The 20,033-nt window shown below is 31.7% G+C and overlaps 1 protein-coding gene across 1 annotated transcript in view; it reads left to right on the top strand.

The window, feature by feature from the left end:
* The first annotated feature begins 7,355 nt into the window (after nucleotides 1-7,355).
* LOC132737723 (ATP-dependent RNA helicase DDX42-like) overlaps nucleotides 7,356-20,033 on the top strand; it is a 36,359-nt gene continuing 23,681 nt past the window's right edge. Inside the window, exons 1-14 of the mRNA XM_060725061.1 lie at nucleotides 7,356-7,439; nucleotides 10,873-10,989; nucleotides 11,707-11,818; nucleotides 12,402-12,540; nucleotides 12,751-12,812; nucleotides 13,619-13,775; nucleotides 14,393-14,533; nucleotides 15,244-15,363; nucleotides 15,600-15,707; nucleotides 17,032-17,100; nucleotides 17,760-17,888; nucleotides 18,140-18,239; nucleotides 18,830-18,877; nucleotides 19,659-19,756. Coding sequence (XP_060581044.1) covers nucleotides 10,905-10,989; nucleotides 11,707-11,818; nucleotides 12,402-12,540; nucleotides 12,751-12,812; nucleotides 13,619-13,775; nucleotides 14,393-14,533; nucleotides 15,244-15,363; nucleotides 15,600-15,707; nucleotides 17,032-17,100; nucleotides 17,760-17,888; nucleotides 18,140-18,239; nucleotides 18,830-18,877; nucleotides 19,659-19,756 — 1,368 coding nt within the window. The 5' untranslated portion in view covers nucleotides 7,356-7,439; nucleotides 10,873-10,904. The remainder of the gene's footprint in view (nucleotides 7,440-10,872; nucleotides 10,990-11,706; nucleotides 11,819-12,401; nucleotides 12,541-12,750; nucleotides 12,813-13,618; nucleotides 13,776-14,392; nucleotides 14,534-15,243; nucleotides 15,364-15,599; nucleotides 15,708-17,031; nucleotides 17,101-17,759; nucleotides 17,889-18,139; nucleotides 18,240-18,829; nucleotides 18,878-19,658; nucleotides 19,757-20,033) is intronic.

Here is a 20,033-nt window from a genome sequence, read left to right as displayed (position 1 = left end):
CCAGTATCAACTGAACTTTCACATATGGTTAGTGGAGAACAAGGTCACCAGCTCTCACATGCAGTCAAAACAGTGTCAACACTGTTAGCTATTTCAGACAGTATATATTTTGAATATTTCCCAAAAAATTATGAAAAGCATTTTGATAGATATGTTTGCCTTTTGTTGATGTTTTTCTTCCATATGTACCAGTAATAGAGAAATTCAAAAGGCCGATGTGATTTTAGAATGGATTAACATATAATTATTTGTATAAGTCCTGGTTTTGTGATGATTCTTGTTTCTTGTTGTTCTATTGATTGGTATATGAATATAGGTTTCTGACAGTTCAAAGATAAATTTTAAAATCTTAATGAAACTTTTGTTGAACTTTAGTTCAATCAGTCAAATATGGGTTACCTTAGTCTCTTATATAGTAGACCAAGGATTTTTTAAACATTGATATATCTGTGATAGGGGTATTTTTACGCTTCTAAAATTTTTGTTATACTTTGTTTTATAAAGTTTTGTTATTTTGCACAAAATAAAAGAAACGATAATAATTCAATCCAGTATTTGTTATGTGATTTCTCCAAACAACAAAAGTTGTCCATCTGTGTGCACTTATTTTCCAAAATCACTCATGAAGTCTTCTTGTGTATATCATAAGGAATTTAACCTTTGATGCATAAATGACCTTTACCTTCAAAGTTAATTCTTTAAATTTTCCAGGAATTGGCTATAACTTTGTTTTTAATGGATGCATTATATTGCGGACTTTGCTATCATTAAAAGTCCATGATTTTTTCAATACTTGGACATAACAACCTTTGAAAAACACTTCAAAAAAGTCAAATTCAACTTTACCTTTATATGACCTTGACCTTTTCTGTACAGTTAATGAATTTTGCTAATATTGATGATAACTTGATGACCTTGATCATTAAGGTCAAATTATTAAGCAAATCTTACTTAGAGAAAACAAAACCATCCTTTTTAGCAATTGAAAGACTAGTATGACTTTAACCATTAAATGACATTGACCTTCAATGTTTATTATTTAAAATTGACAACATTTTTTTTTAATATAAATGGATATTTTGTATTTATTTGTAGACAGAACAACCTTTTTGAAAATCCCTTTAAGAAGGTTAAAATTAACTTGACCTTTTAAAGATGTTACCTTTATTAATTTTTGACCATAATTGGACAAAACAACAATTGTCATTTGAACTTGACCTTAACATGACCAATATTCATACTTTGACCTACCAACACATTGGATAAAAGTGTCAACTTGAGTGATTCATGTAAGACCTTTCCCATTTAATGACCTTGATTGAAATTATTTTTAATTTATCATTTTTAGCTCGACTATTCGATAAGAATAAGTAGAGCTATTGTAGTCACCCGAGCATCGGCGTAAAGTTTTTGTAATACCTCAAATATTTTCAAAGTCCATTGACTTATGGCTTTGAAACTTTGCACACTTGTTGACCATTATGACCCCAACCTGTAGACAGGTGGAGGTAACTGTATCAAGCATTTTGACAGAACTATGCCCCTTTTTCAACTTAGAATTTACGTTAAAGTTTTTGTAACACCTTAAATATTTACAAAGTCCCTTGACATATGGCTTTTAAACTTTGCACACTTGTTCACCATCATGACCCCAACCTGTAGACAGGTGGAGGTAACTCTTTGAAGCATTTGGTAGAATAATGGCCCTTTTTCAACTTAGAATTTACATCTAAGTTTGCATACCACCTCAGATATTTTCATATTCTATTGACATCTGGCTTTGAAACAAGTTGAAATTTTATACTCTTCTTTTGAGAGCATAATAGGACTCTCTCCAAGGCCTATAACTGTAACATGGATTTAAAGAAAATTTTGCCATTTTGTTAACTTAGAAAAATTTACATTGTCAAGGCTCTTTTACTGTTATTAAAAGCACTAAGAATAGTCGAGCGTTGCTGTTCTACCGACAGCTCTTGTTTATATAATTGACCAACTATGAATAGATTTTATTCATACTTAGCTAACAGGTATTTACTTAGGACAAATGTTAACTATCATGCTGAATAATCCAAGCATAAACTTGAACCTTAAATGCCCTTGATCATGGTAAATATTTAATTTTATTTAAATACTGTAGACTTTTGAAGTTCATGCATATATTTTATTATAGTTTGGCAACAACAAAGTGATAGATAACATCATCATGCATGAAATGAATGGTTTTATGAATGAATTTTATTCTTTAGATGACTTATTGTGACATGTTTTGTGAGAACATGCTCATTGTCCCCAATGAGATCCCCCTCTGTCCAGTGTCTGTCATTACATGCTTTGTGGGTCATTCTTCATGGATTATGTCTTCAACAACATCTCATCTGAAACTTAGGATAAGATAATAACCATACTATACAGCAATGATCTTTGGGAGATCCCCTATCAAAGTTGCTCAAATGTTTCTGGGTGGCTGCATAAGTAGGTCACAGGGCCAAAAGATGTGTATAAAAAACCAAATTTCAAAAAAACTTCTTGCCTTGCCTAAAAGTACAAGGCACAGAGCTTTAGTATATGATATTAACATCATTAGGAGGTTTTACACCAAAGATTTTCAAGTACTGACACCAGGGTCAAAACTGACCCAGCCCCGGGTGTCCCGCTTTTTCTTTATGTGTATATAGGAAAAATAATTTTTAAAATCCTTCTCTGTGACACCCAATGGGCAAGAGCAAAGGTATTTAGCTTGAAATTTCCTCAAATTGATCATTACCAAGATTCTTACATAATGGTCCTGGGGTCAAAATTGGCCCTGCCCCAAGGTTATGGGTTTTCCTTATATTTATTTAGTAAAACCTTCAAAATTATTCTTCTCTGAAATCCAAAGGGCTTGAGCTTATATATTTGAATATGCTGGAGATCTTAATTCGGTAAAATTGGGGATTGGCGCACAACTACCAAAACAGCTGCGAGAAGCCAGAAAACCACTTTATCCTGCAATGAAGAAAGCGAAAGGTGCTGGAAAACACGTTAGATTTGTTGGTGAGAAGTTGTTCATAGATGGAGAAGAATATATTCCGGAAGTGAGTTCTCAACATTAGAAAGGTCAAGAAGAAGAACATTTAACCATCATATCATGGAACATTAACGGATTAAAGCGTAAATTAATAGATTGTGACTTTTTGGAATATATATCTGGATATGACATTATTTTTCTTAATGAAACATGGATATCAATGAATGACACTTCAAATTTAAATATAAATGATTATTGTGTAGAACATATCTTTGGTAATAAGTCCTCAAACACTAAAAAAGGGAGAATTAGCGGAGGTATTTCATTTTATTATAAATCAAATATCAAGAAATTTGTTAAAGTAATAGAAAAAAAATAATCATGGAATTATTTGGGTTTAGATAAGCGCTGGTTTGTTTACCTTTGAAGACGATGTTTATATATGTCATGTTTATATACCGCCTGTTGACTCAAATGTATCAATGTATGTAAACTTTGATTTTTTCGAGCAATTAGAAATAGACATCTTGAAATATAGCGATTTAGGTAAAGTCTTCGTCTGTGGTGATCTAAATAGTAGAACATCAGACAAACCTGATTTCATAGAATTTGATAAATATTTGGATCATAATTTGACATTTGTAAACACACGTGATATCACAACGCGCGTAAACAAAGATCACGTGATTGATAGTTGCGTTTACTCGATACCTGTCAAACAACTGGTCTATTAATAGCAAACGGCCGTCTGCTAAGCGACAGTAACAGGGGTAACTTTACATTTTGTTCAGGTAGAGGATTAAGTACCGTTGATTACTTGCTATTGAATTTACTGATTTTCAATTATTACAACATTTTAAAATTGAAGATTTTAACGAATTCTCTGACCATTCTCCTCTCTCATTTACTTTTGTAAAAAAAGAAAGAATGTACATCTCGAATAGCAGAATCGGGTATTCATCCCAGCGAGGATAAGTTTTCGTGGACGAAGAAAAAATACCCCTGTTTAGATCACAACTTTTAGATAGAAATGACGATATTTTAAAACTTACTCAAGAGGTCATAGATCAACCAATAGACCACGTGGTACAAAATATTTCACAATTCATATCTGACAATGCATTCGATGTGTTCGGAACAAAGCGAATTTTAAATCATAAACATGGAAAATTAAGCAAAAAATGGTTTGATAAGGATTGCTTCGAGGCAAAAAAGGAATTTAAGAAAGCACGTAATGTTTTTAATAGGCACAATACAGTTGATAATCGCCTCCATTTTATACATACGCGAACGCGTTATAATAAAATTAAACGATCTGCAAGACATAAGTTCAAAATAAAAGAAGGCTTAAGAATAAATAACTTAGCTAAATCTCAACCCCGGAAATTTTGGCAAAACATAAAAAATACTTATAAAGATGATAAAGAAAAGACTGATACATTAAATGTTGAACAACTATATGACCATTTTAAGGCACTATTCGGCGAGGAAAGCCAAAATGAAAATCAAACCTTTTTATTTAATGATAACTTAATTGATGAAGAACTAGACGCAGAAATTAATGAGTGCGAGTTACGGGAAGCTATATTTTCTCAAAATAATAATAAATCACCAGGCTATGATAAATTAATATGTGAAATTTTTAAAGCAGCCTACGATATCATGTCTCCATTGTTGCTTAAACTCTACAATAGATTGTTTATTAATAGTGAATATCCTAAAGTTTGGGGGGAGGGTATCATTACGCCTGTTTTCAAAAAAGGAGATGTTAATGATGCTAAAAATTACAGAGGGATTACACTTATTAATATTCTTGCGAAAATTTATTCCCAGATATTGTTAAATAGACTTAGTAAGTGGTCAATAAAACATGATAAAATTTGTAGTGAACAATTTGGTTTCCAAAAAGGAAAATGAGTGTCTGATTGTATTTTTATTTTTTATGCCGTTATATCAAATGTTCTAAATTCGGGTAATAAAGTTATATTGTATTTTTGTTGATTACGAAAAATGTTTTGATAAAATAGATAGATCGTTTTTGTGGCAAAAGCTTATTGCAGAAAATATTAGCACACGATTTGTTTAAGCAATAAAATCAATGTACACTACTGTAAAATCATGTGTAAGGTATAATTTTACATATTCAGATCTTTTCAATTCTCACATAGGCTTGAAACAGGGTGGTCCGAGCTCACCAATGTTCTTTATGTTCTTCGTGAATGACCTTCTAAACAATATTAACACTGATTTAGAAGCTATTTTTACAATTAACGAATTAAAATTTTTCTCCTTTTATTTTGAAGACGACAAAGCACTTTTTGCTAAATCCTCTGAATCTCTACAGGCAATGCTAACGGATATTGAAACTTGTTGCCGTATATGGGGTTTGAAAATGATTACGTCTAAAACAATAGCAATGATTTTTGAAAAAGACAGGCATACTCGGCATATTATTTTACATTTATAGCACACAAATCGAACTTGTAGACTCATTTAAATGCCTTGGAATTACTCTCTTGAAACGCAAAACAGAATAACTCAACATGCCGCATTTGCTATAGATAACCTGTTTAAAGTATTTAAAAATATAGAACTGCCAACCTATCAGAAATGCAATTTGTTTAATTCTCTAGCCGGCTCAATTTTGAATAATAATTCGGAGATATAGGGAATTCACGATCCTAAAGATATAGAGTTTATACATACTAAATTTTTGCGGAGAGTCTTAGGGGTAAATAAATCTACTAACTTGTCAGCACTTTCTGATGAACTTGGTTGTTATCCGTTATATATTATCAGAAAACGTAACATGATAAGATATTGGTCAAAACTACTTAATAAACTTAATGATACATCACTTGTAAAGCATGCGTATTTACTTCTCAAGTTAGACACAGATGTTGGTCGAAATCATAACGGAAAAAATTGGGCTTTTTTATTAAAGACACCTTGTAAAGTCTTGGCTTTTCATATATTTAGGACAATATGATATAGAGATATACATGTACCATATAATACGATTAAACAAAGATTAATTGACAAATAATTCTCCAAGATTACAAAAATACATCATATTTAAACATTCTTTGAAGTGGAAAATATTTAGATTATGTCCAAGAAAGTAAATAAATAACTGCTCTAACTAGATTTCGAACTTCTTCCCATAATTCATTTATAGCAACTTGTAGATATGAAAACACTCCTAGAGAACAGCGAATATGTAAATCCTGCAATATGAAGCAAATAGAGAGTGAATACCATTTTCGCCTTGTATGTCCCAACTACCGAGATCTTCGAACAAAATATTTTAAACCATACTACTACAATTGACGCTATGAATAAACTTGATCGTTTTTTTTTGTCGTCAGACTCAAAAGAAATTCATGTGCCTTAGCTAAATTTTTGTATTTGGCAAATCATAAACGTATATCTTAATCTGATATTTTTTCTGAAAAACTATATTGTTGATAAGTACAAGTATTATTTGTTCCCATATTAACTTGTATTCTTCAGAAAACTTGGGTATAATTGTTAACTGCTATTTTTCTCACTGTACATGTGTATCATTGTAAATTGGCTATAAGCAATGTATTTTGTTTTATGCTTAATAAAATTCGTATTCGTATTCGTATTCGTATATTGGACATAAAAAGTCTACTGGACTTGTTTCAATTTTGTTGAAATAATATGGCCCTAGGACCAATATTGGTCCTGCCCCAGGGTAAGCATGGTCATGCCTTGGAGGTCGATCATAGGTTTTCATATATAGTAAAACCTTCAAAAATCTTCTCCTTTGAAAGTCATGAGACTAGAGCTTAGATATTTTCAGTGATACATCATCATGTGGAATTTCTTTCAATATCGATGAAAGTATAGCCCTAGAAGCAGTATTGGGCCCATCCAAGGGTATCATGGACCTTCCTAGCTTTGGGGTCATTGTTTTTCCTTATAAGTATAATATTGTAAAACCTTAAACAAACATCTTCTCTGAGACCTTAAAGGCTTGAGCTGAACTTGTTCCAAGATTGTTCAAATTAGGTCAAAAAAGGTCCATGGGTCGAGTGTAGTCGTAGGTTTTCCTTGAACATATACAGTAAAACCTTAAAATATACCGATTGATTTATTTTATACACTCTACAGTACATAAGAATTGAATTAAGAGATCTGTATGAATTTGATTCCTAGCACATTGTTGCATGATGATTATCGTCCAGAGATTGCTATTTTGAATTTTAAGGTCTTTAAACAAAATGTGGTAACAAATTGACGTGCATTTTCAGCTTAACTAAAACTTGGAGAAGAAATATATCTAGTAGTGTTCGGCCTAATTCAAAATCAATATGGTTATTGAACCTACACTGGAACTCTTCCCAAAGAAGGTTTCGTGCTAAACGAAAACACAATTACTAAAATAGTGAAAACATTGTTAAATGTAGGTTTTCTGTGTTTTTATTAGCAATATTATCATATTTACAATTATTTTCAATGTAATGCATCTACACAACATAGGATACGTTTTGTTAATTGTCTACAAATTACAATGATCGCGAAATATAGTTACAAAAGGGATTTTTTTCTCTAATTTACAGTGTTCAACACACCAACTGTTCTTTCAGTTCTTTGTGTTGTGCTTTTGTTAATTTAAATAATTTTTAATTGTAACTCCACAAGCATACAAATTGACATTTTGTTTTTTGTTTTCATCCTAAAGGCTAAAAGATTTTACTTTTCCAAATCATCAACCCATTATTTGCCTTTACTAGATCATTACATTATACTTAAATTATACATAGTCACTGCAACCCCGGTATAAGTTAACGATCATGTAAGCGGATATAAGGCATTATAAATATACATGACATACGTGAGTCACGTACGACTAGCCTGGACACACTGTATTGGCTAGCCGTACGGCACTTTTCAAAATTATATGAAAGTCGAGAATGCATATGTTATTTTGTGTCTTTAAACGACGATTTTAATCAAATCTCCGCATTTGTCCTAACTAGTGTGTTCACTTTAATAAAGATGCTCCGTAATTTTGCAAAAAAAAAATGAATACGAGTAAGCGTTGTATAATCTATCTTAATAAAATTAAGTGTCAAAGTTGCATGTTATAACGTCCTTCATTTTCATGCTTATGATTTGTATGAAAGATGAATTGTTAAATCTGTTAAGCACATGGATCGAATAAATAATGATCAGAGGGAAATAAATAAATAAATAAAAAGAATATTTAAAAAAAAACTGTGAAAAGGAAAAATAATTTAAAAATGCAAACATTCCTTAATGATCACGGATTTATATTACAAATAATATATCAAAGTCAAAGTCAAAATTTTATTTGCAATTCGGCAGATATCTGCCTTTGGCAATACAAACATAAATATACATATGGCAAACACACAATAATAAATCTAACAAAAGCAAACATTCATTGAATGAACATCATACATAATAATGCATATATTGTGTTAAGATTATTTTTGGTATATCGACAATTTAATACCAATCATAGCAAAGATCTAAGATTGTTTTAATATTTATTTTATAATTGTTCATTTCTTCTATCAAATGCATCTCTTAAGAATTTGCTTAAATGATATATATTTTTTCTTTTAGAATTTGTCATTAATCTAGAAAATTTATTTAGATTTGGAAAAGTGTGTGGCAATTTGTATTTGATTCTTAAATCTCTATATAATGGACAGCATAAAAGAAAATGATACTCCGATTCAACAGCTTGCTGAGAACAAAATTTACATAATCTCGCATTTCTTTCAACCCCAATATATCTTCCAGTTTCAATTTCTAATGTATGAGAACTTAGCCTAAAAACTATATAATAACATTGTAATATAAATCCGTGTTAATGATGAACGATGGACAAACTTCTATACCGTCGGTAATTGACGCAATTATCAGCTAGAGCCCAACAACAATTATTTTTGGTGTTTTTTGTTTTCTTGTTTTTTTTTTGTTTTTTTTTTTCAATTCAAAAATTAAACTTAATGAAACAAAAAAGGATTATTATCAAAATTTTGTAAACTATTTCAATTGATGTTATTTAACTGCAACCAAACGCTATTTTTTCTCGACGTCTTGAGAAGACAAAGTACACTTTACTGTAGCCAACACGTCGATTAATCTCTAAAAAGTAAACATTCTTGGCTAAAATCCTCGCTTAAAGTCATAATTAACATATGCACTTTCGCCTTCCATATATTTTTGAAAAGTGCCGTACGGCTAGCCAATACAGTGTGTCCTGGCTAGTCATACGTGACTCACGTACGGCTAGAACTTTTGGCTAGCCGTACGGGCCCGTACGGCTAGCCACTTCCTTTTTTTATATAATATGAATAAGGCAAAGCCTCAAAGCAAGCCCTTTGACAGAAATTATAGTACATTAATATGAAATTAGCTGCTTCCTATGGAAGGTAACGTTATCTTTTGTCCAAGATTTAAACCAGATCTTTCTTGCAGGTATTTTGTACCATAAACAAAACGAATAAATTGGTGGTGTTCAATTTATCATCGGAGCACTCGGAATATTCCAAAAATCTCCGAACGTAAAGGGTGACTACTGAGCATGCGTTGGCGTTTGGAAAATCCCGTCCGCCATTTTTGTTATTTTTTAAATTTTCGTTAAGTTTTAATTTGATTTCAGTTGAATTGATTCGTGTCATACATGTTATCTAAGAGCGCTACAGCCCTTGCGTCACTCGGAATTTCCGCATAAAATTTTAACCCATCGGTGGCTAAACATTTTATGTTTTCGATACACTTAGAACTGCACACTTTTGGCCACACTCAACATAACCACATGCTATATACAGCCATTTCATGTTTTATGTGATATCTAAATTGAATCCACCCATCAGAGAACATAGATGCGAACCATATAGATACAGTAGAACTTCGGTAAGTCGAAGTTGGAAGGAATTTCATGACAAAATTTCAACCAGTGACTAGCCCTAATTATAAGATATATAACGTAACCTATTTCATGTGTTTCTTTCATTTATTAATCTGATATTTACATTATGCAATGATAAATATGACATGTTAAGTAACTTTTCACGGCTAATGATTTGAAGTACCTTTGATGTATACAAATACAAAAGGCGCTATTAACCAGCTTATAGTCAATTAAAAGTTAATGAGTTCTTTTTCAAATACCGATTAAAAAATTAGTACATTTTTTTTCACACATTTTAACGTATACAAAGGCTGTTTGAACACTCGGCTGTGTAATTAACACGTGTCACTTAAGTTGATCGGAAATCGTCTTCGCGGCCAGAACAGGTGTGAAAAATGTCTCGAGATCGAAGGTGCCAAAATAATCGAAGGACTTTAACTTATTTGTGGTAAATTGTACTAGATTTATTCTATACGGACCACGAAAAATCTTCGACACATCGAAAAATTGGACACATAAAATCACGACTCATAAATAGGTTTTTATATGGAATATATAAGAGAAAAAATCGGGACTTTCATTTTACATCGAGAAAATCGACTAATCAAAGTTCGACTCATAGAAGTTCTACTGTAAGGACAGGGAACCAGATTATAGTTTGGGTAATACGAAATTAGGCAAAGCCTATGAACAGTGAAGTCGGTTAAAATAATCATCCATTTTATTTATTTCATTCATTCATTATTATTCCGACCAGCTCTTCGAGCTCACTCTAATTGGCAAAAAATGCCATGTTATTTTTTGGAGTCAATGCCTTTGAGCGTTATACTGAGGTTAGCATTATGACAGTGAACTTCACATATTAGAAGAAGTAGATCTTGTCACCGGTAGGGAAGCTGGAGTAGAATAGCTTTTAATTTATTTTTATCTTTATTGTATTTTCAAGGAATTGACTTGACTGCCTGGTGATCTGAAGATATGTACGGTCAGGGTGGTGAAGGAAGGAATAGAGGGTTTGGCTTCCAGGGATTCTCTATTAACAAATCAGATGGAGGCAGTGTAGGTATGTGTCAGCCAAAGATGTTGGTTCTTTTGGTTTAAACATTTTATAAATTTAAGCTAGATTTCAAAACAAGTTCTTGCAACTTATATAAATCACTTTCGAGTCCGCTTCCTGGAAACTCGTGTCATATAAAAAAACATGGTTGTGAGCTGATTAGGGCTCAAACCCATGATCCCTGGGTTGAGAGGCAGACACCTTAACCACTAGGCCACCGCTCCCTTGTCGGTTCTTTTAATCTGTTATTGTTTAGCTTTAATATTTCTCATATATCTACTTGTAGAAAGGTATGGTATTCACTTATAATTTCATATTTGTAAAAGTATTAAATTGTTTATTACTTGAATTACATGTATCATATGATACCTATGCAGTTGTAATAAAGTAATCTCTAAGTAGTATTCTTAAGCAATCAAGTATCAGCACAGTATGGCACACACTCTGGTGTTATAACTGTTGACGGTAGCTATTGTAATTGAAGTCTAAAAACAAACACTTGTCTAATATGACTTTATTGCCTTGAGGGTGTGCCCAAACCATATATTATAATATGTGAAACATTGAACTTCTCAAGTGAAAATTACAAAAAGGTAAATTAACATTTAACATATTTTGACAATCACTGAACAGGATTGTTTCATGTGATGTACATGTAGCAAGGAGAAAGGTTAATATAGGTAAAATGAACAATGTTATATGATTATGTTTATAATCATTTAGGTGGAGATGGATTGTCCCGCATGGGAAGTTCGGGAACAACCCGGGGTATTCCAGGAAGAAGTATGGGCTACAAACTACACTTTGGTCGCAGCAGGATAACTGATGATGATGAGTATGATAATTTTTGTTTTGTTGATAAACATTTGAAGCCAAGTTAATGTAAACATTTTGAAGCCAAGTTAATGTAAACATTTTGAAGTCAAGTAAATGTTAACATTTTGAAGTCAAACCTAGTGGAAACATTTTGAAGCCAACTTTTAATGTAAAAACATTTTAAAGCCAATTTTAAATGCAAAACTTTTGAGCCAACCTAATGTAAACATTTTGAAGTCAAGTAAATGTTAACATTTTGAAGTCAAACCTAGTGGAAACATTTTGAAGCCAACTTAATGTAAACATTTGAAGCCAACTTTTAATGTAAAAAAGTTCTAAAGCTAATTTTTAATGTAAACATTTTGAAGCCAAGTTAATGGTTTAATGGAAACTTTTTTTGTAAATATTTTGGAGTTGTTCAATTTCCTAATAGAGAATATAACAATATTTTTTTTTAAGAGAGCAGAACTGTACATGTATGGTTTATAGTAATTTTGATTTTGATGCAGTACATTGTATTTTGATATAAATTTTTGTGTGTGTTTTCTTCAATAATATAATGTTGTCTTGTAAAAGAAATACATTTTTGCGTTGATTTTCAGTTATTTTGATGATGCTGATGAAGCGGAGAATGCTGAGTACCAGCCAGCACCTGGTAGTCCCGGAGCTGACGAGGACGGGAACAAGAAAGATGATAGTGATAGTGATGATCCCCTTGATGCTTTCATGGCAGGTATAGAGGTGAGTGTGTATTTTCATGGTACTTAACCTGTCATAAGATGTCTTTGTTTAGTTACTGGGCACTAGACAAACGTCTTTTTGCTATTTGTATTGTTGAGGTTTACGTCACACCAGCACTTTAAAAAGGAAGCATTTAATTATTTTCTAAAATCAGGTTTAAAACATTAGCATATATTCTCCTATTGTCAAATTTTGTTTCTCATGTTGTAGGAAAAAGTAGAGTCAGATTTAAAACCCAAGAAGAAAGATACGAAGAAAAAAGGGGAAGAAAAGTAAGTTCTAGTCAGTTATGAATATACAGTCAAATTTGTGAAAAATGATCCATCTTTTGTGGTGGCATACTGTGGCCTTTATGAACAGGCTGGATTGATTTAAGTTACTGTTTGTTTGATATAAACAATCACAATTTTTTTAAGAATGGTCTTTATACACAGGATGAAGGTAATTGCAAAGGCATGCTTGTCTGTATCTGAAACGTAAATTTCTTATATTTATTTATGATGAATAATATTTTGTAAGATTAATTCTTCATTGTTTTTAGATTGAAATTTTGGCATTACCGTCCTGATTTTGTAGACGTTATTTGTCTGACTTCCATTCTGGTACAGTTCGTGTTTGGAATTTTGCTATAAAAAGCTTATATTAAACTGCTTATTGTATGGGATGTGGATTGGAAAATTTTGGTCTGCAGAAAGTAAATATCAACAATTCACAAAGCAGCTTCTGAGGTCTTTTGCTAGCAGTTTTATGTAAATCTGAAAAGTTGGAATTCAATTTAAGTTATTAAGTTTTATATTCTGTGAATTTACTTTATTTCATGGACATGATATTTTGTGTTTTTGTCACAAATAACATTATCATGGGTACTTTATTCTTGGACTGTTTATTTTTCCAAAAGGTAAAATGTAAATAATGTGATGCAAAATAATCTTACAGCAAACAAAATGAAATTTTGTTGATTCTTGGATTGACATATCCTCGAAATCTACGAAAATTTGTGCCCCAGAAATAGTAATGATTTTCCAGTAGTTTGCTGCCAGCAGGCTAAATATAAGTAGTCATGTTGTCTGTATTGTAGAGGTGTAAGAGATGACATAGAACAGGAAGATGTGGAGGAAGCCTACTATCGTTACATGGAGGAGAATCCGATGGCGGGTGTTCTTGCAGACGAGCAAGAGGAACTTAATGTAGAATATGATAATGACGGAAATATCATATATGTGGAGAAAAACAAGGTTTAGTTTTGCTTTTAGATCATACATTGCTTGGTGTTTGTAACTGACATGACAGTTTTGAATTTTATACTGTGATTGTTATTTTAAGAAATATTCTAAGGGATATGTAAAAAAGCTGATATTTAGTACTCAGCAATATAAAGTCTTAATTGCATTTAGGCAAGAATGACTTTACAATGGTGGCACAAGCAAGTTTTTATCACCATTAGAATTTTGCTTGTGTTATGATTTTATACATTTGCTAGAAAAGCTTATTCCTTTTTAATGACAGGGAGATAATTTTCTGTTTCCAAATTGCTATGAAGAATATCTACAGTTAACAAAATAGCAACATTCAGAGACATGCCAGTAATTCCAATTGCTTTTCCTATTTAATTTTAGTGTAATCGATGTGCTGTAGATATGTTTGATCTTTGAAATTTCTAAGATGAATGATTTATATAATTGCCATGTAGTGTACAAGGTTAATGTTTTAATATTAAAAAATACAAAAGAACTTCATTACTTTGGAAAAAAGTTTTTTTTATTATGGATATTTTAAACAAAAAATGCCACACTACTTATAAGCAGGATAATCTTATACCTGAGTTCATACAATAAGTTGAATTGTCTTACAGATAATAGATCCATTGCCTCCTATAGACCACTCGGATATGGAGTATGAGAATTTTGAAAGGAATTTCTATGAAGAGCATGGAGAGATATCTAAACTGTCAGACCAGGAGATTAATGAGCTCAGAGATAAACTAGGAATCAGGGTAAAGTTTGAATCTTGTAGTTGCACAATATGTTTCATAAGAATTCTATTTTTAGCATCATTTTGATGATGTGTTTAAAATTGGAAATAATTGAAAGGGACAAGCAGCTATAGACAACATAAACTGATTTATGTTGGTGTCCAATTGACAACCAGTCAGTTGATAAACGCAGTCATCAAACTTTATATTTAAGATAGCCGTCTGGTCAGCTCAATAGGTAAAGCATTTGACTGTGAATTGACTGACCTGGGTACGATTCCCGGATGAAGCAGGTCACTTTCGTTGTGATTGATCATGAAATCCTTCCTACAGTCATTTGCACTGTACCTCTGCTTTGGTTTGTACAGAATTTATGATTTCTTCGCAAAAGCAACTTATACTGGTAAACTGCTTAACAGGAGCATTGCAGTGTCTGGTAAATTCAGTGTGGCTTACTGCCGTGATCATGAGTGAAAACTACCAACACCGCTATATATTAATGCCATTATTTTAAAACAATTACATTGATAAAAATTATAGACTTACTTTACTAAATAAAAAATGAATTGCCATTTTAAAGTCAATACTTGCATCTCATTACTCTGCTGTATCAATTTATATATCAACAAAGTATGCCTTAATATCTTTTTCCCACCATGAAAAAAAATGACCATTTTGGTTAAACATTGCTTTTCTTTGACAAAGCTTGTTTGATACAATAATCTTTACAGGTATCTGGATTAATCCCTCCTAAACCTGTGTGTAGTTTTGCTCACTTTGGATTTGATGAATCCCTCCTAGATGCCATCAGGAAATCAGGATACTCCATGCCAACTCCTATACAGTCACAGGTCAGTAGTTTAATACATGTATATAACATAACCCTTATTGAGCATGACTTAAAATAATGAAAAAACAAGAACAAAAGTTTTCCACATGGCTCTATAAATTAGCTTACTGATTAATATTTGGCCGCTATACTTATTCAAAATTCTTTCATTTTCAAGAATATTTTAGCTTTTGTGTTTGCTGCTATGTTCAGGGCTAATGATCAGAGAGTTGACATTTTGTATGTTTTATATGATAGGGTGTTCCTATAGCGTTGTCAGGAAGGGATATAATTGGTATAGCAAAGACTGGTAGTGGTAAAACAGCAGCTTTTCTCTGGCCTCTCCTTGTACATATAATGGCACAGGTAAGTCACATCACTTCAAACCACTTGCCTCTCACCGCTGTGCGTTCGAATCCTGACAGGAACTTTGGATTCTTTCATGTGAGGAAGCTATCCAGCTAGCTTACGGAACGTCGGTGGTTCTACTCAGGTCCCCGTTCGTGCCTGAAATAATGCAGAGAAGGGCACCTGAGGTCTTCCTCCACCAAATGACCTGACCTAAATTACTATGTCGGTGTGACGTAAAACCCAAACAAGCAAACATCAGAATGTTAAGACAACTTTAAGATGAGACAATAGGTGTGATTTATCAAATTCATATTTTTTTTAAGCAATATATCAATAGGAAAATTACAAAGTTTTAACTTTGAAAACAATAAATCTCTGACAATGAAAGTGGTATCTCTTTGTCAGCTGAAGAACGCGAAAAAAGAAACTTGTACAACAAAATCACTGAAATAAGATTCGCTAAAATTAGATTGCTTAGTTACAAAATTTGCTGTACACGAAAATAACTTGATATACGATACATGTATATAATAAAAAAAAAACAACAACAATTTGTAAATGTAATGGATGGATACTGCCTAAACGTGATTTGGTATAATTTATGTGTTAATTGAAGGTGATACACATAATGCATTCATCTATAAGAACTGGGATAAATGGTTCATGGGTGGCTTAATCATAAAAAAATCATTGGCTGTTATCCACTTGAACATTAACTTTGTAATTGAGTCTAGCTAATGAATCTAAATTCCAACATGTAAGTAAGGTGTCCAATAAGCTAACAGAAGCTTACAGAAGCTAAAATGGTTTTGCAAGGATGCTTTTTTTTAGGGCTTTTTGTACTTGTACGTACATCTTTAAAGTTGTCATAATGTTTTAAAAGTAAAAGAAAATTTCGTTCATTTTTTATTTTGCATTTTTCGTTTCAAAGGTGTCATTCTGTACTTCATGCAATACTTCCGTTTTCATTCGAAACATCTTGATGATTTATCTAAAGCCAATAAGTTGCAATTGTTCAATTACTGGATTACCCCAGTGATTATCATTGAGTTACATTAAAAATGGAGGCGCTCAAGTAAATATTACACTAAAAATTTCTCTCATTGGTATAGAATTCTATATATTTCTTAATTGTTCCTTTTAAATATACATGCATAGTCTATCACCGGGCAAACCAAAGCCCAGGCCTGCTTTGCTAACCGGCATTTGACTTCCTCAAATAAATTTAGATTTTATTTAGTGACCGAACGTGGGCACAAGAAAGCGACTCATAACATCATTTTTCTATGTTAACAGTAACAATTTATTGACATTTAAATATACATTTTTCTGTCAACAGAGGGAGCTAGAGCAAGGGGATGGTCCCATTGGTTTAATTTTAGCACCTACAAGAGAATTGTCTCAACAGGTAATGTGTTTATTATCTTTACAATAAATCAGAAAGTCTGTCTTTTATACACATTTCCTTCAATTGTGTACATGTATGTCTGTGTTAGAGTTTGATATCTGTCTCCTTGAGTGATATTTTGATTGCAAATACATGTCTGTTTGGGAACAAAACTTCCTAGGCCCAACTTCCTAAAATTTATAAAAGGCATTACTATATTGTTTCCATAAACTTTCAGTCAAATCTCAAAATGTCTTAAAATAGAATATCTCTGATATCTATTACACATGAATGTTGTAAAATAAACTGAATTATATGTACAAAATATTATGCAGCTATTTTAGGTAAGATTTTTAACCGTTTAGCAATGATTGTTTGCATGTGTCATAATCTCTTATGGAAATATACAAACATATTTTTTTCATTCAGGTATTTTGAAATTATTCTTGTTAAAAATTCTTTATCAAAATTCGAACAATAATTTTGTAAAGAATAGCCTGCAGATATATAGTTTTATATACATGTTCTTTAATAAACTGAACATTAGAATGGTGTGCCAAACTTCCATAAAATATCGACAATCTACCAATGTGCAAAAACTTTCCTTCAAAATGATGTAACTTAATTTTAACTAAAGATAATTATACATGTTTTTATAAGTGAACTTCTTACCTTTTTAGATTTATCATGAATGTAAAAAGTTTGGCAAGGTATACAACATTAAAACAGTGTGTGCGTATGGAGGTGGGAGTATGTGGGAACAGCAGAAAGCTTGTCAGGAGGGAGCAGAAATTATAGTAGCTACACCTGTAAGTCTGATTTATTCACAATATTAATTTTTGTAGTCAACAAGTCACTTTCAAAAAAATTTGTAATTATTGGTTATTTTTTTCCCCCAGGAGTTCTGGTTAGGCTGACTGCCTGCTGGAATATGATGAAAAATGTATTAATATATGCATTATGACCAAAATAAACATAATTTATGACTTTTTACATGATATAAATAGAAGACAGTTGTTGAATGAATGTGTAAAACTGTTTTCACTATTTTATATTTCAGGGAAGATTAATTGATCTGGTTAAAAAGAAAGCCACAAATTTAAAAAGAGTTACATACCTTGTGTATGATGAAGCCGACAGAATGTTTGATATGGGATTTGGTAAGTGATTTGACTGTACTGATTTATGATAATGATTTATTACTAACTAAATTTAACCACATATGAGACATCTCTTAATAATCCTTTGGAGGTTTATATATGCCTCAGAGTAATAATTTGTAAACTATTGTCCATAACTGTAATCGTTAGAGTCAAACTATTTGAAGTTAAACTTAGAGCTGCATGCCTCCAGATGAGCGAAAATATTTCAAGAAATCAAACTTAAATTTTAAGAAAAGTAAATACAAGGTTCAATGAATAAATGTGTGTGTTATGTGTGATTAATGACTGATTTATCAGTATTTATCACCATATGTCTACTGTGTGACTAAATACAGTAAGGGCTATTTTTGCATATTTTTACCTCTTTTTGGTAATTTGCATGGATTGTAAGTGCTGATTGCACTGTGTAAATTACTTTCTTTCCTCACTATAAATATTTGATTCTTAAATGTATTTTCAAAATGTTCATGAAAATTAGCATCTTGAGACATGCTGCTTAAATGAGATTACCATTAAATGTTTTCATTTTGAATGCAACTGGTAATTTGTAAAAATGAATTTACATAGCAAATGTTTGAATTTTTCAGAGCCTCAAGTACATTCAATAGCAAACCATGTTAGGCCAGACAGACAAAGTAAGTACTTTCTTGTATGAAGATTCCTTTGAAAGATTCATGATTAAGCATTATAAGTTCAATTATTCGAAGAATAGGGAGAGATATTGTAATCAACCAGGCATTGGTGTCAGCATCATACTTAGGTGAAGTTTTGTTTGGCAAATTGGTATCCACAAAACAATTAAAGCGAATGGGTTGAAAATTCACACACTTATTTGAGCGCATAATAGGAGGTCACTATCCAAGGCATATAACTCTAGCATGGATTCTAACAGAATTATAGCCCTTTTTGAACTTAGAAAATTGTATATTATCCATGCTCTTGTTTTACTAGAGCACACTTTTGCTGACAGCTTTTGTTAAGATATATATGCAATGTTGTAAAGGAAAGTGACACATATTATACTATGCTGATAAATACATTATATCTACATTAATAAAAATGGCTTCGTATCCCTTTTGTTAATGGATAGATCAGGGAATATCTAGATTTTATCCTTCTTGTCTGTCTTCAGACATCTTTAATCTTGTATGGAGCCTTTATACTTTTTCACAACATATATAATAGATGAAAGATCTTCAATTTGAGTTACTGAAATGTGGTCATTAAAAATTAAATACCACAAATAACCTTTACACAAAAATTTACCACAAAATCAGAAAAAAATGCCCTATACTATGTAATCATGGTTTTAGTTGAAGTTATAAATCATTAAAATTTTAGAATTAAGTAAATGTAAAATTTAAGTAAAAAAAATGAAAACTGCAGTTTTTACGTCGTGTTATTTTTTGTTTTCAGCTTTACTGTTTAGTGCAACATTTAGGAAGAAAGTTGAGAAATTAGCTCGAGATATTTTAGCTGATCCAATCCGGGTAGTTCAAGGAGAGGCTGGGGTGGTAAGTATAGATAATAAAAGTAAACAATTCTCTGTTTACTGTACCATTGTAGTAAATCTTTTGTTAAGTTTTCATTCACCATTTTTACCTTTTCTTTCATTCTGTAAATGATATGAAAATGTATATAGCCTATACTTGTTTTGGAGAATGAAAGAATAATAAAAAATATTCTTTATTACAGATTTTTATTGAAACAGTAACTTATATTTTTGTATAATCACAATAGGCACAATTTATTTTGTCAAACAAATGGCAGGGTTGATCCCCCACTTTTTCA

Source organism: Ruditapes philippinarum, unplaced genomic scaffold (genome assembly GCF_026571515.1).
Source record: "Ruditapes philippinarum isolate M1 unplaced genomic scaffold, ASM2657151v2 ctg1266_1_1_1_1, whole genome shotgun sequence".
Classification (NCBI taxonomy): Eukaryota; Metazoa; Mollusca; class Bivalvia; order Venerida; family Veneridae; genus Ruditapes; species Ruditapes philippinarum.
This window is presented reverse-complemented; position numbering and strand designations above follow the sequence as displayed.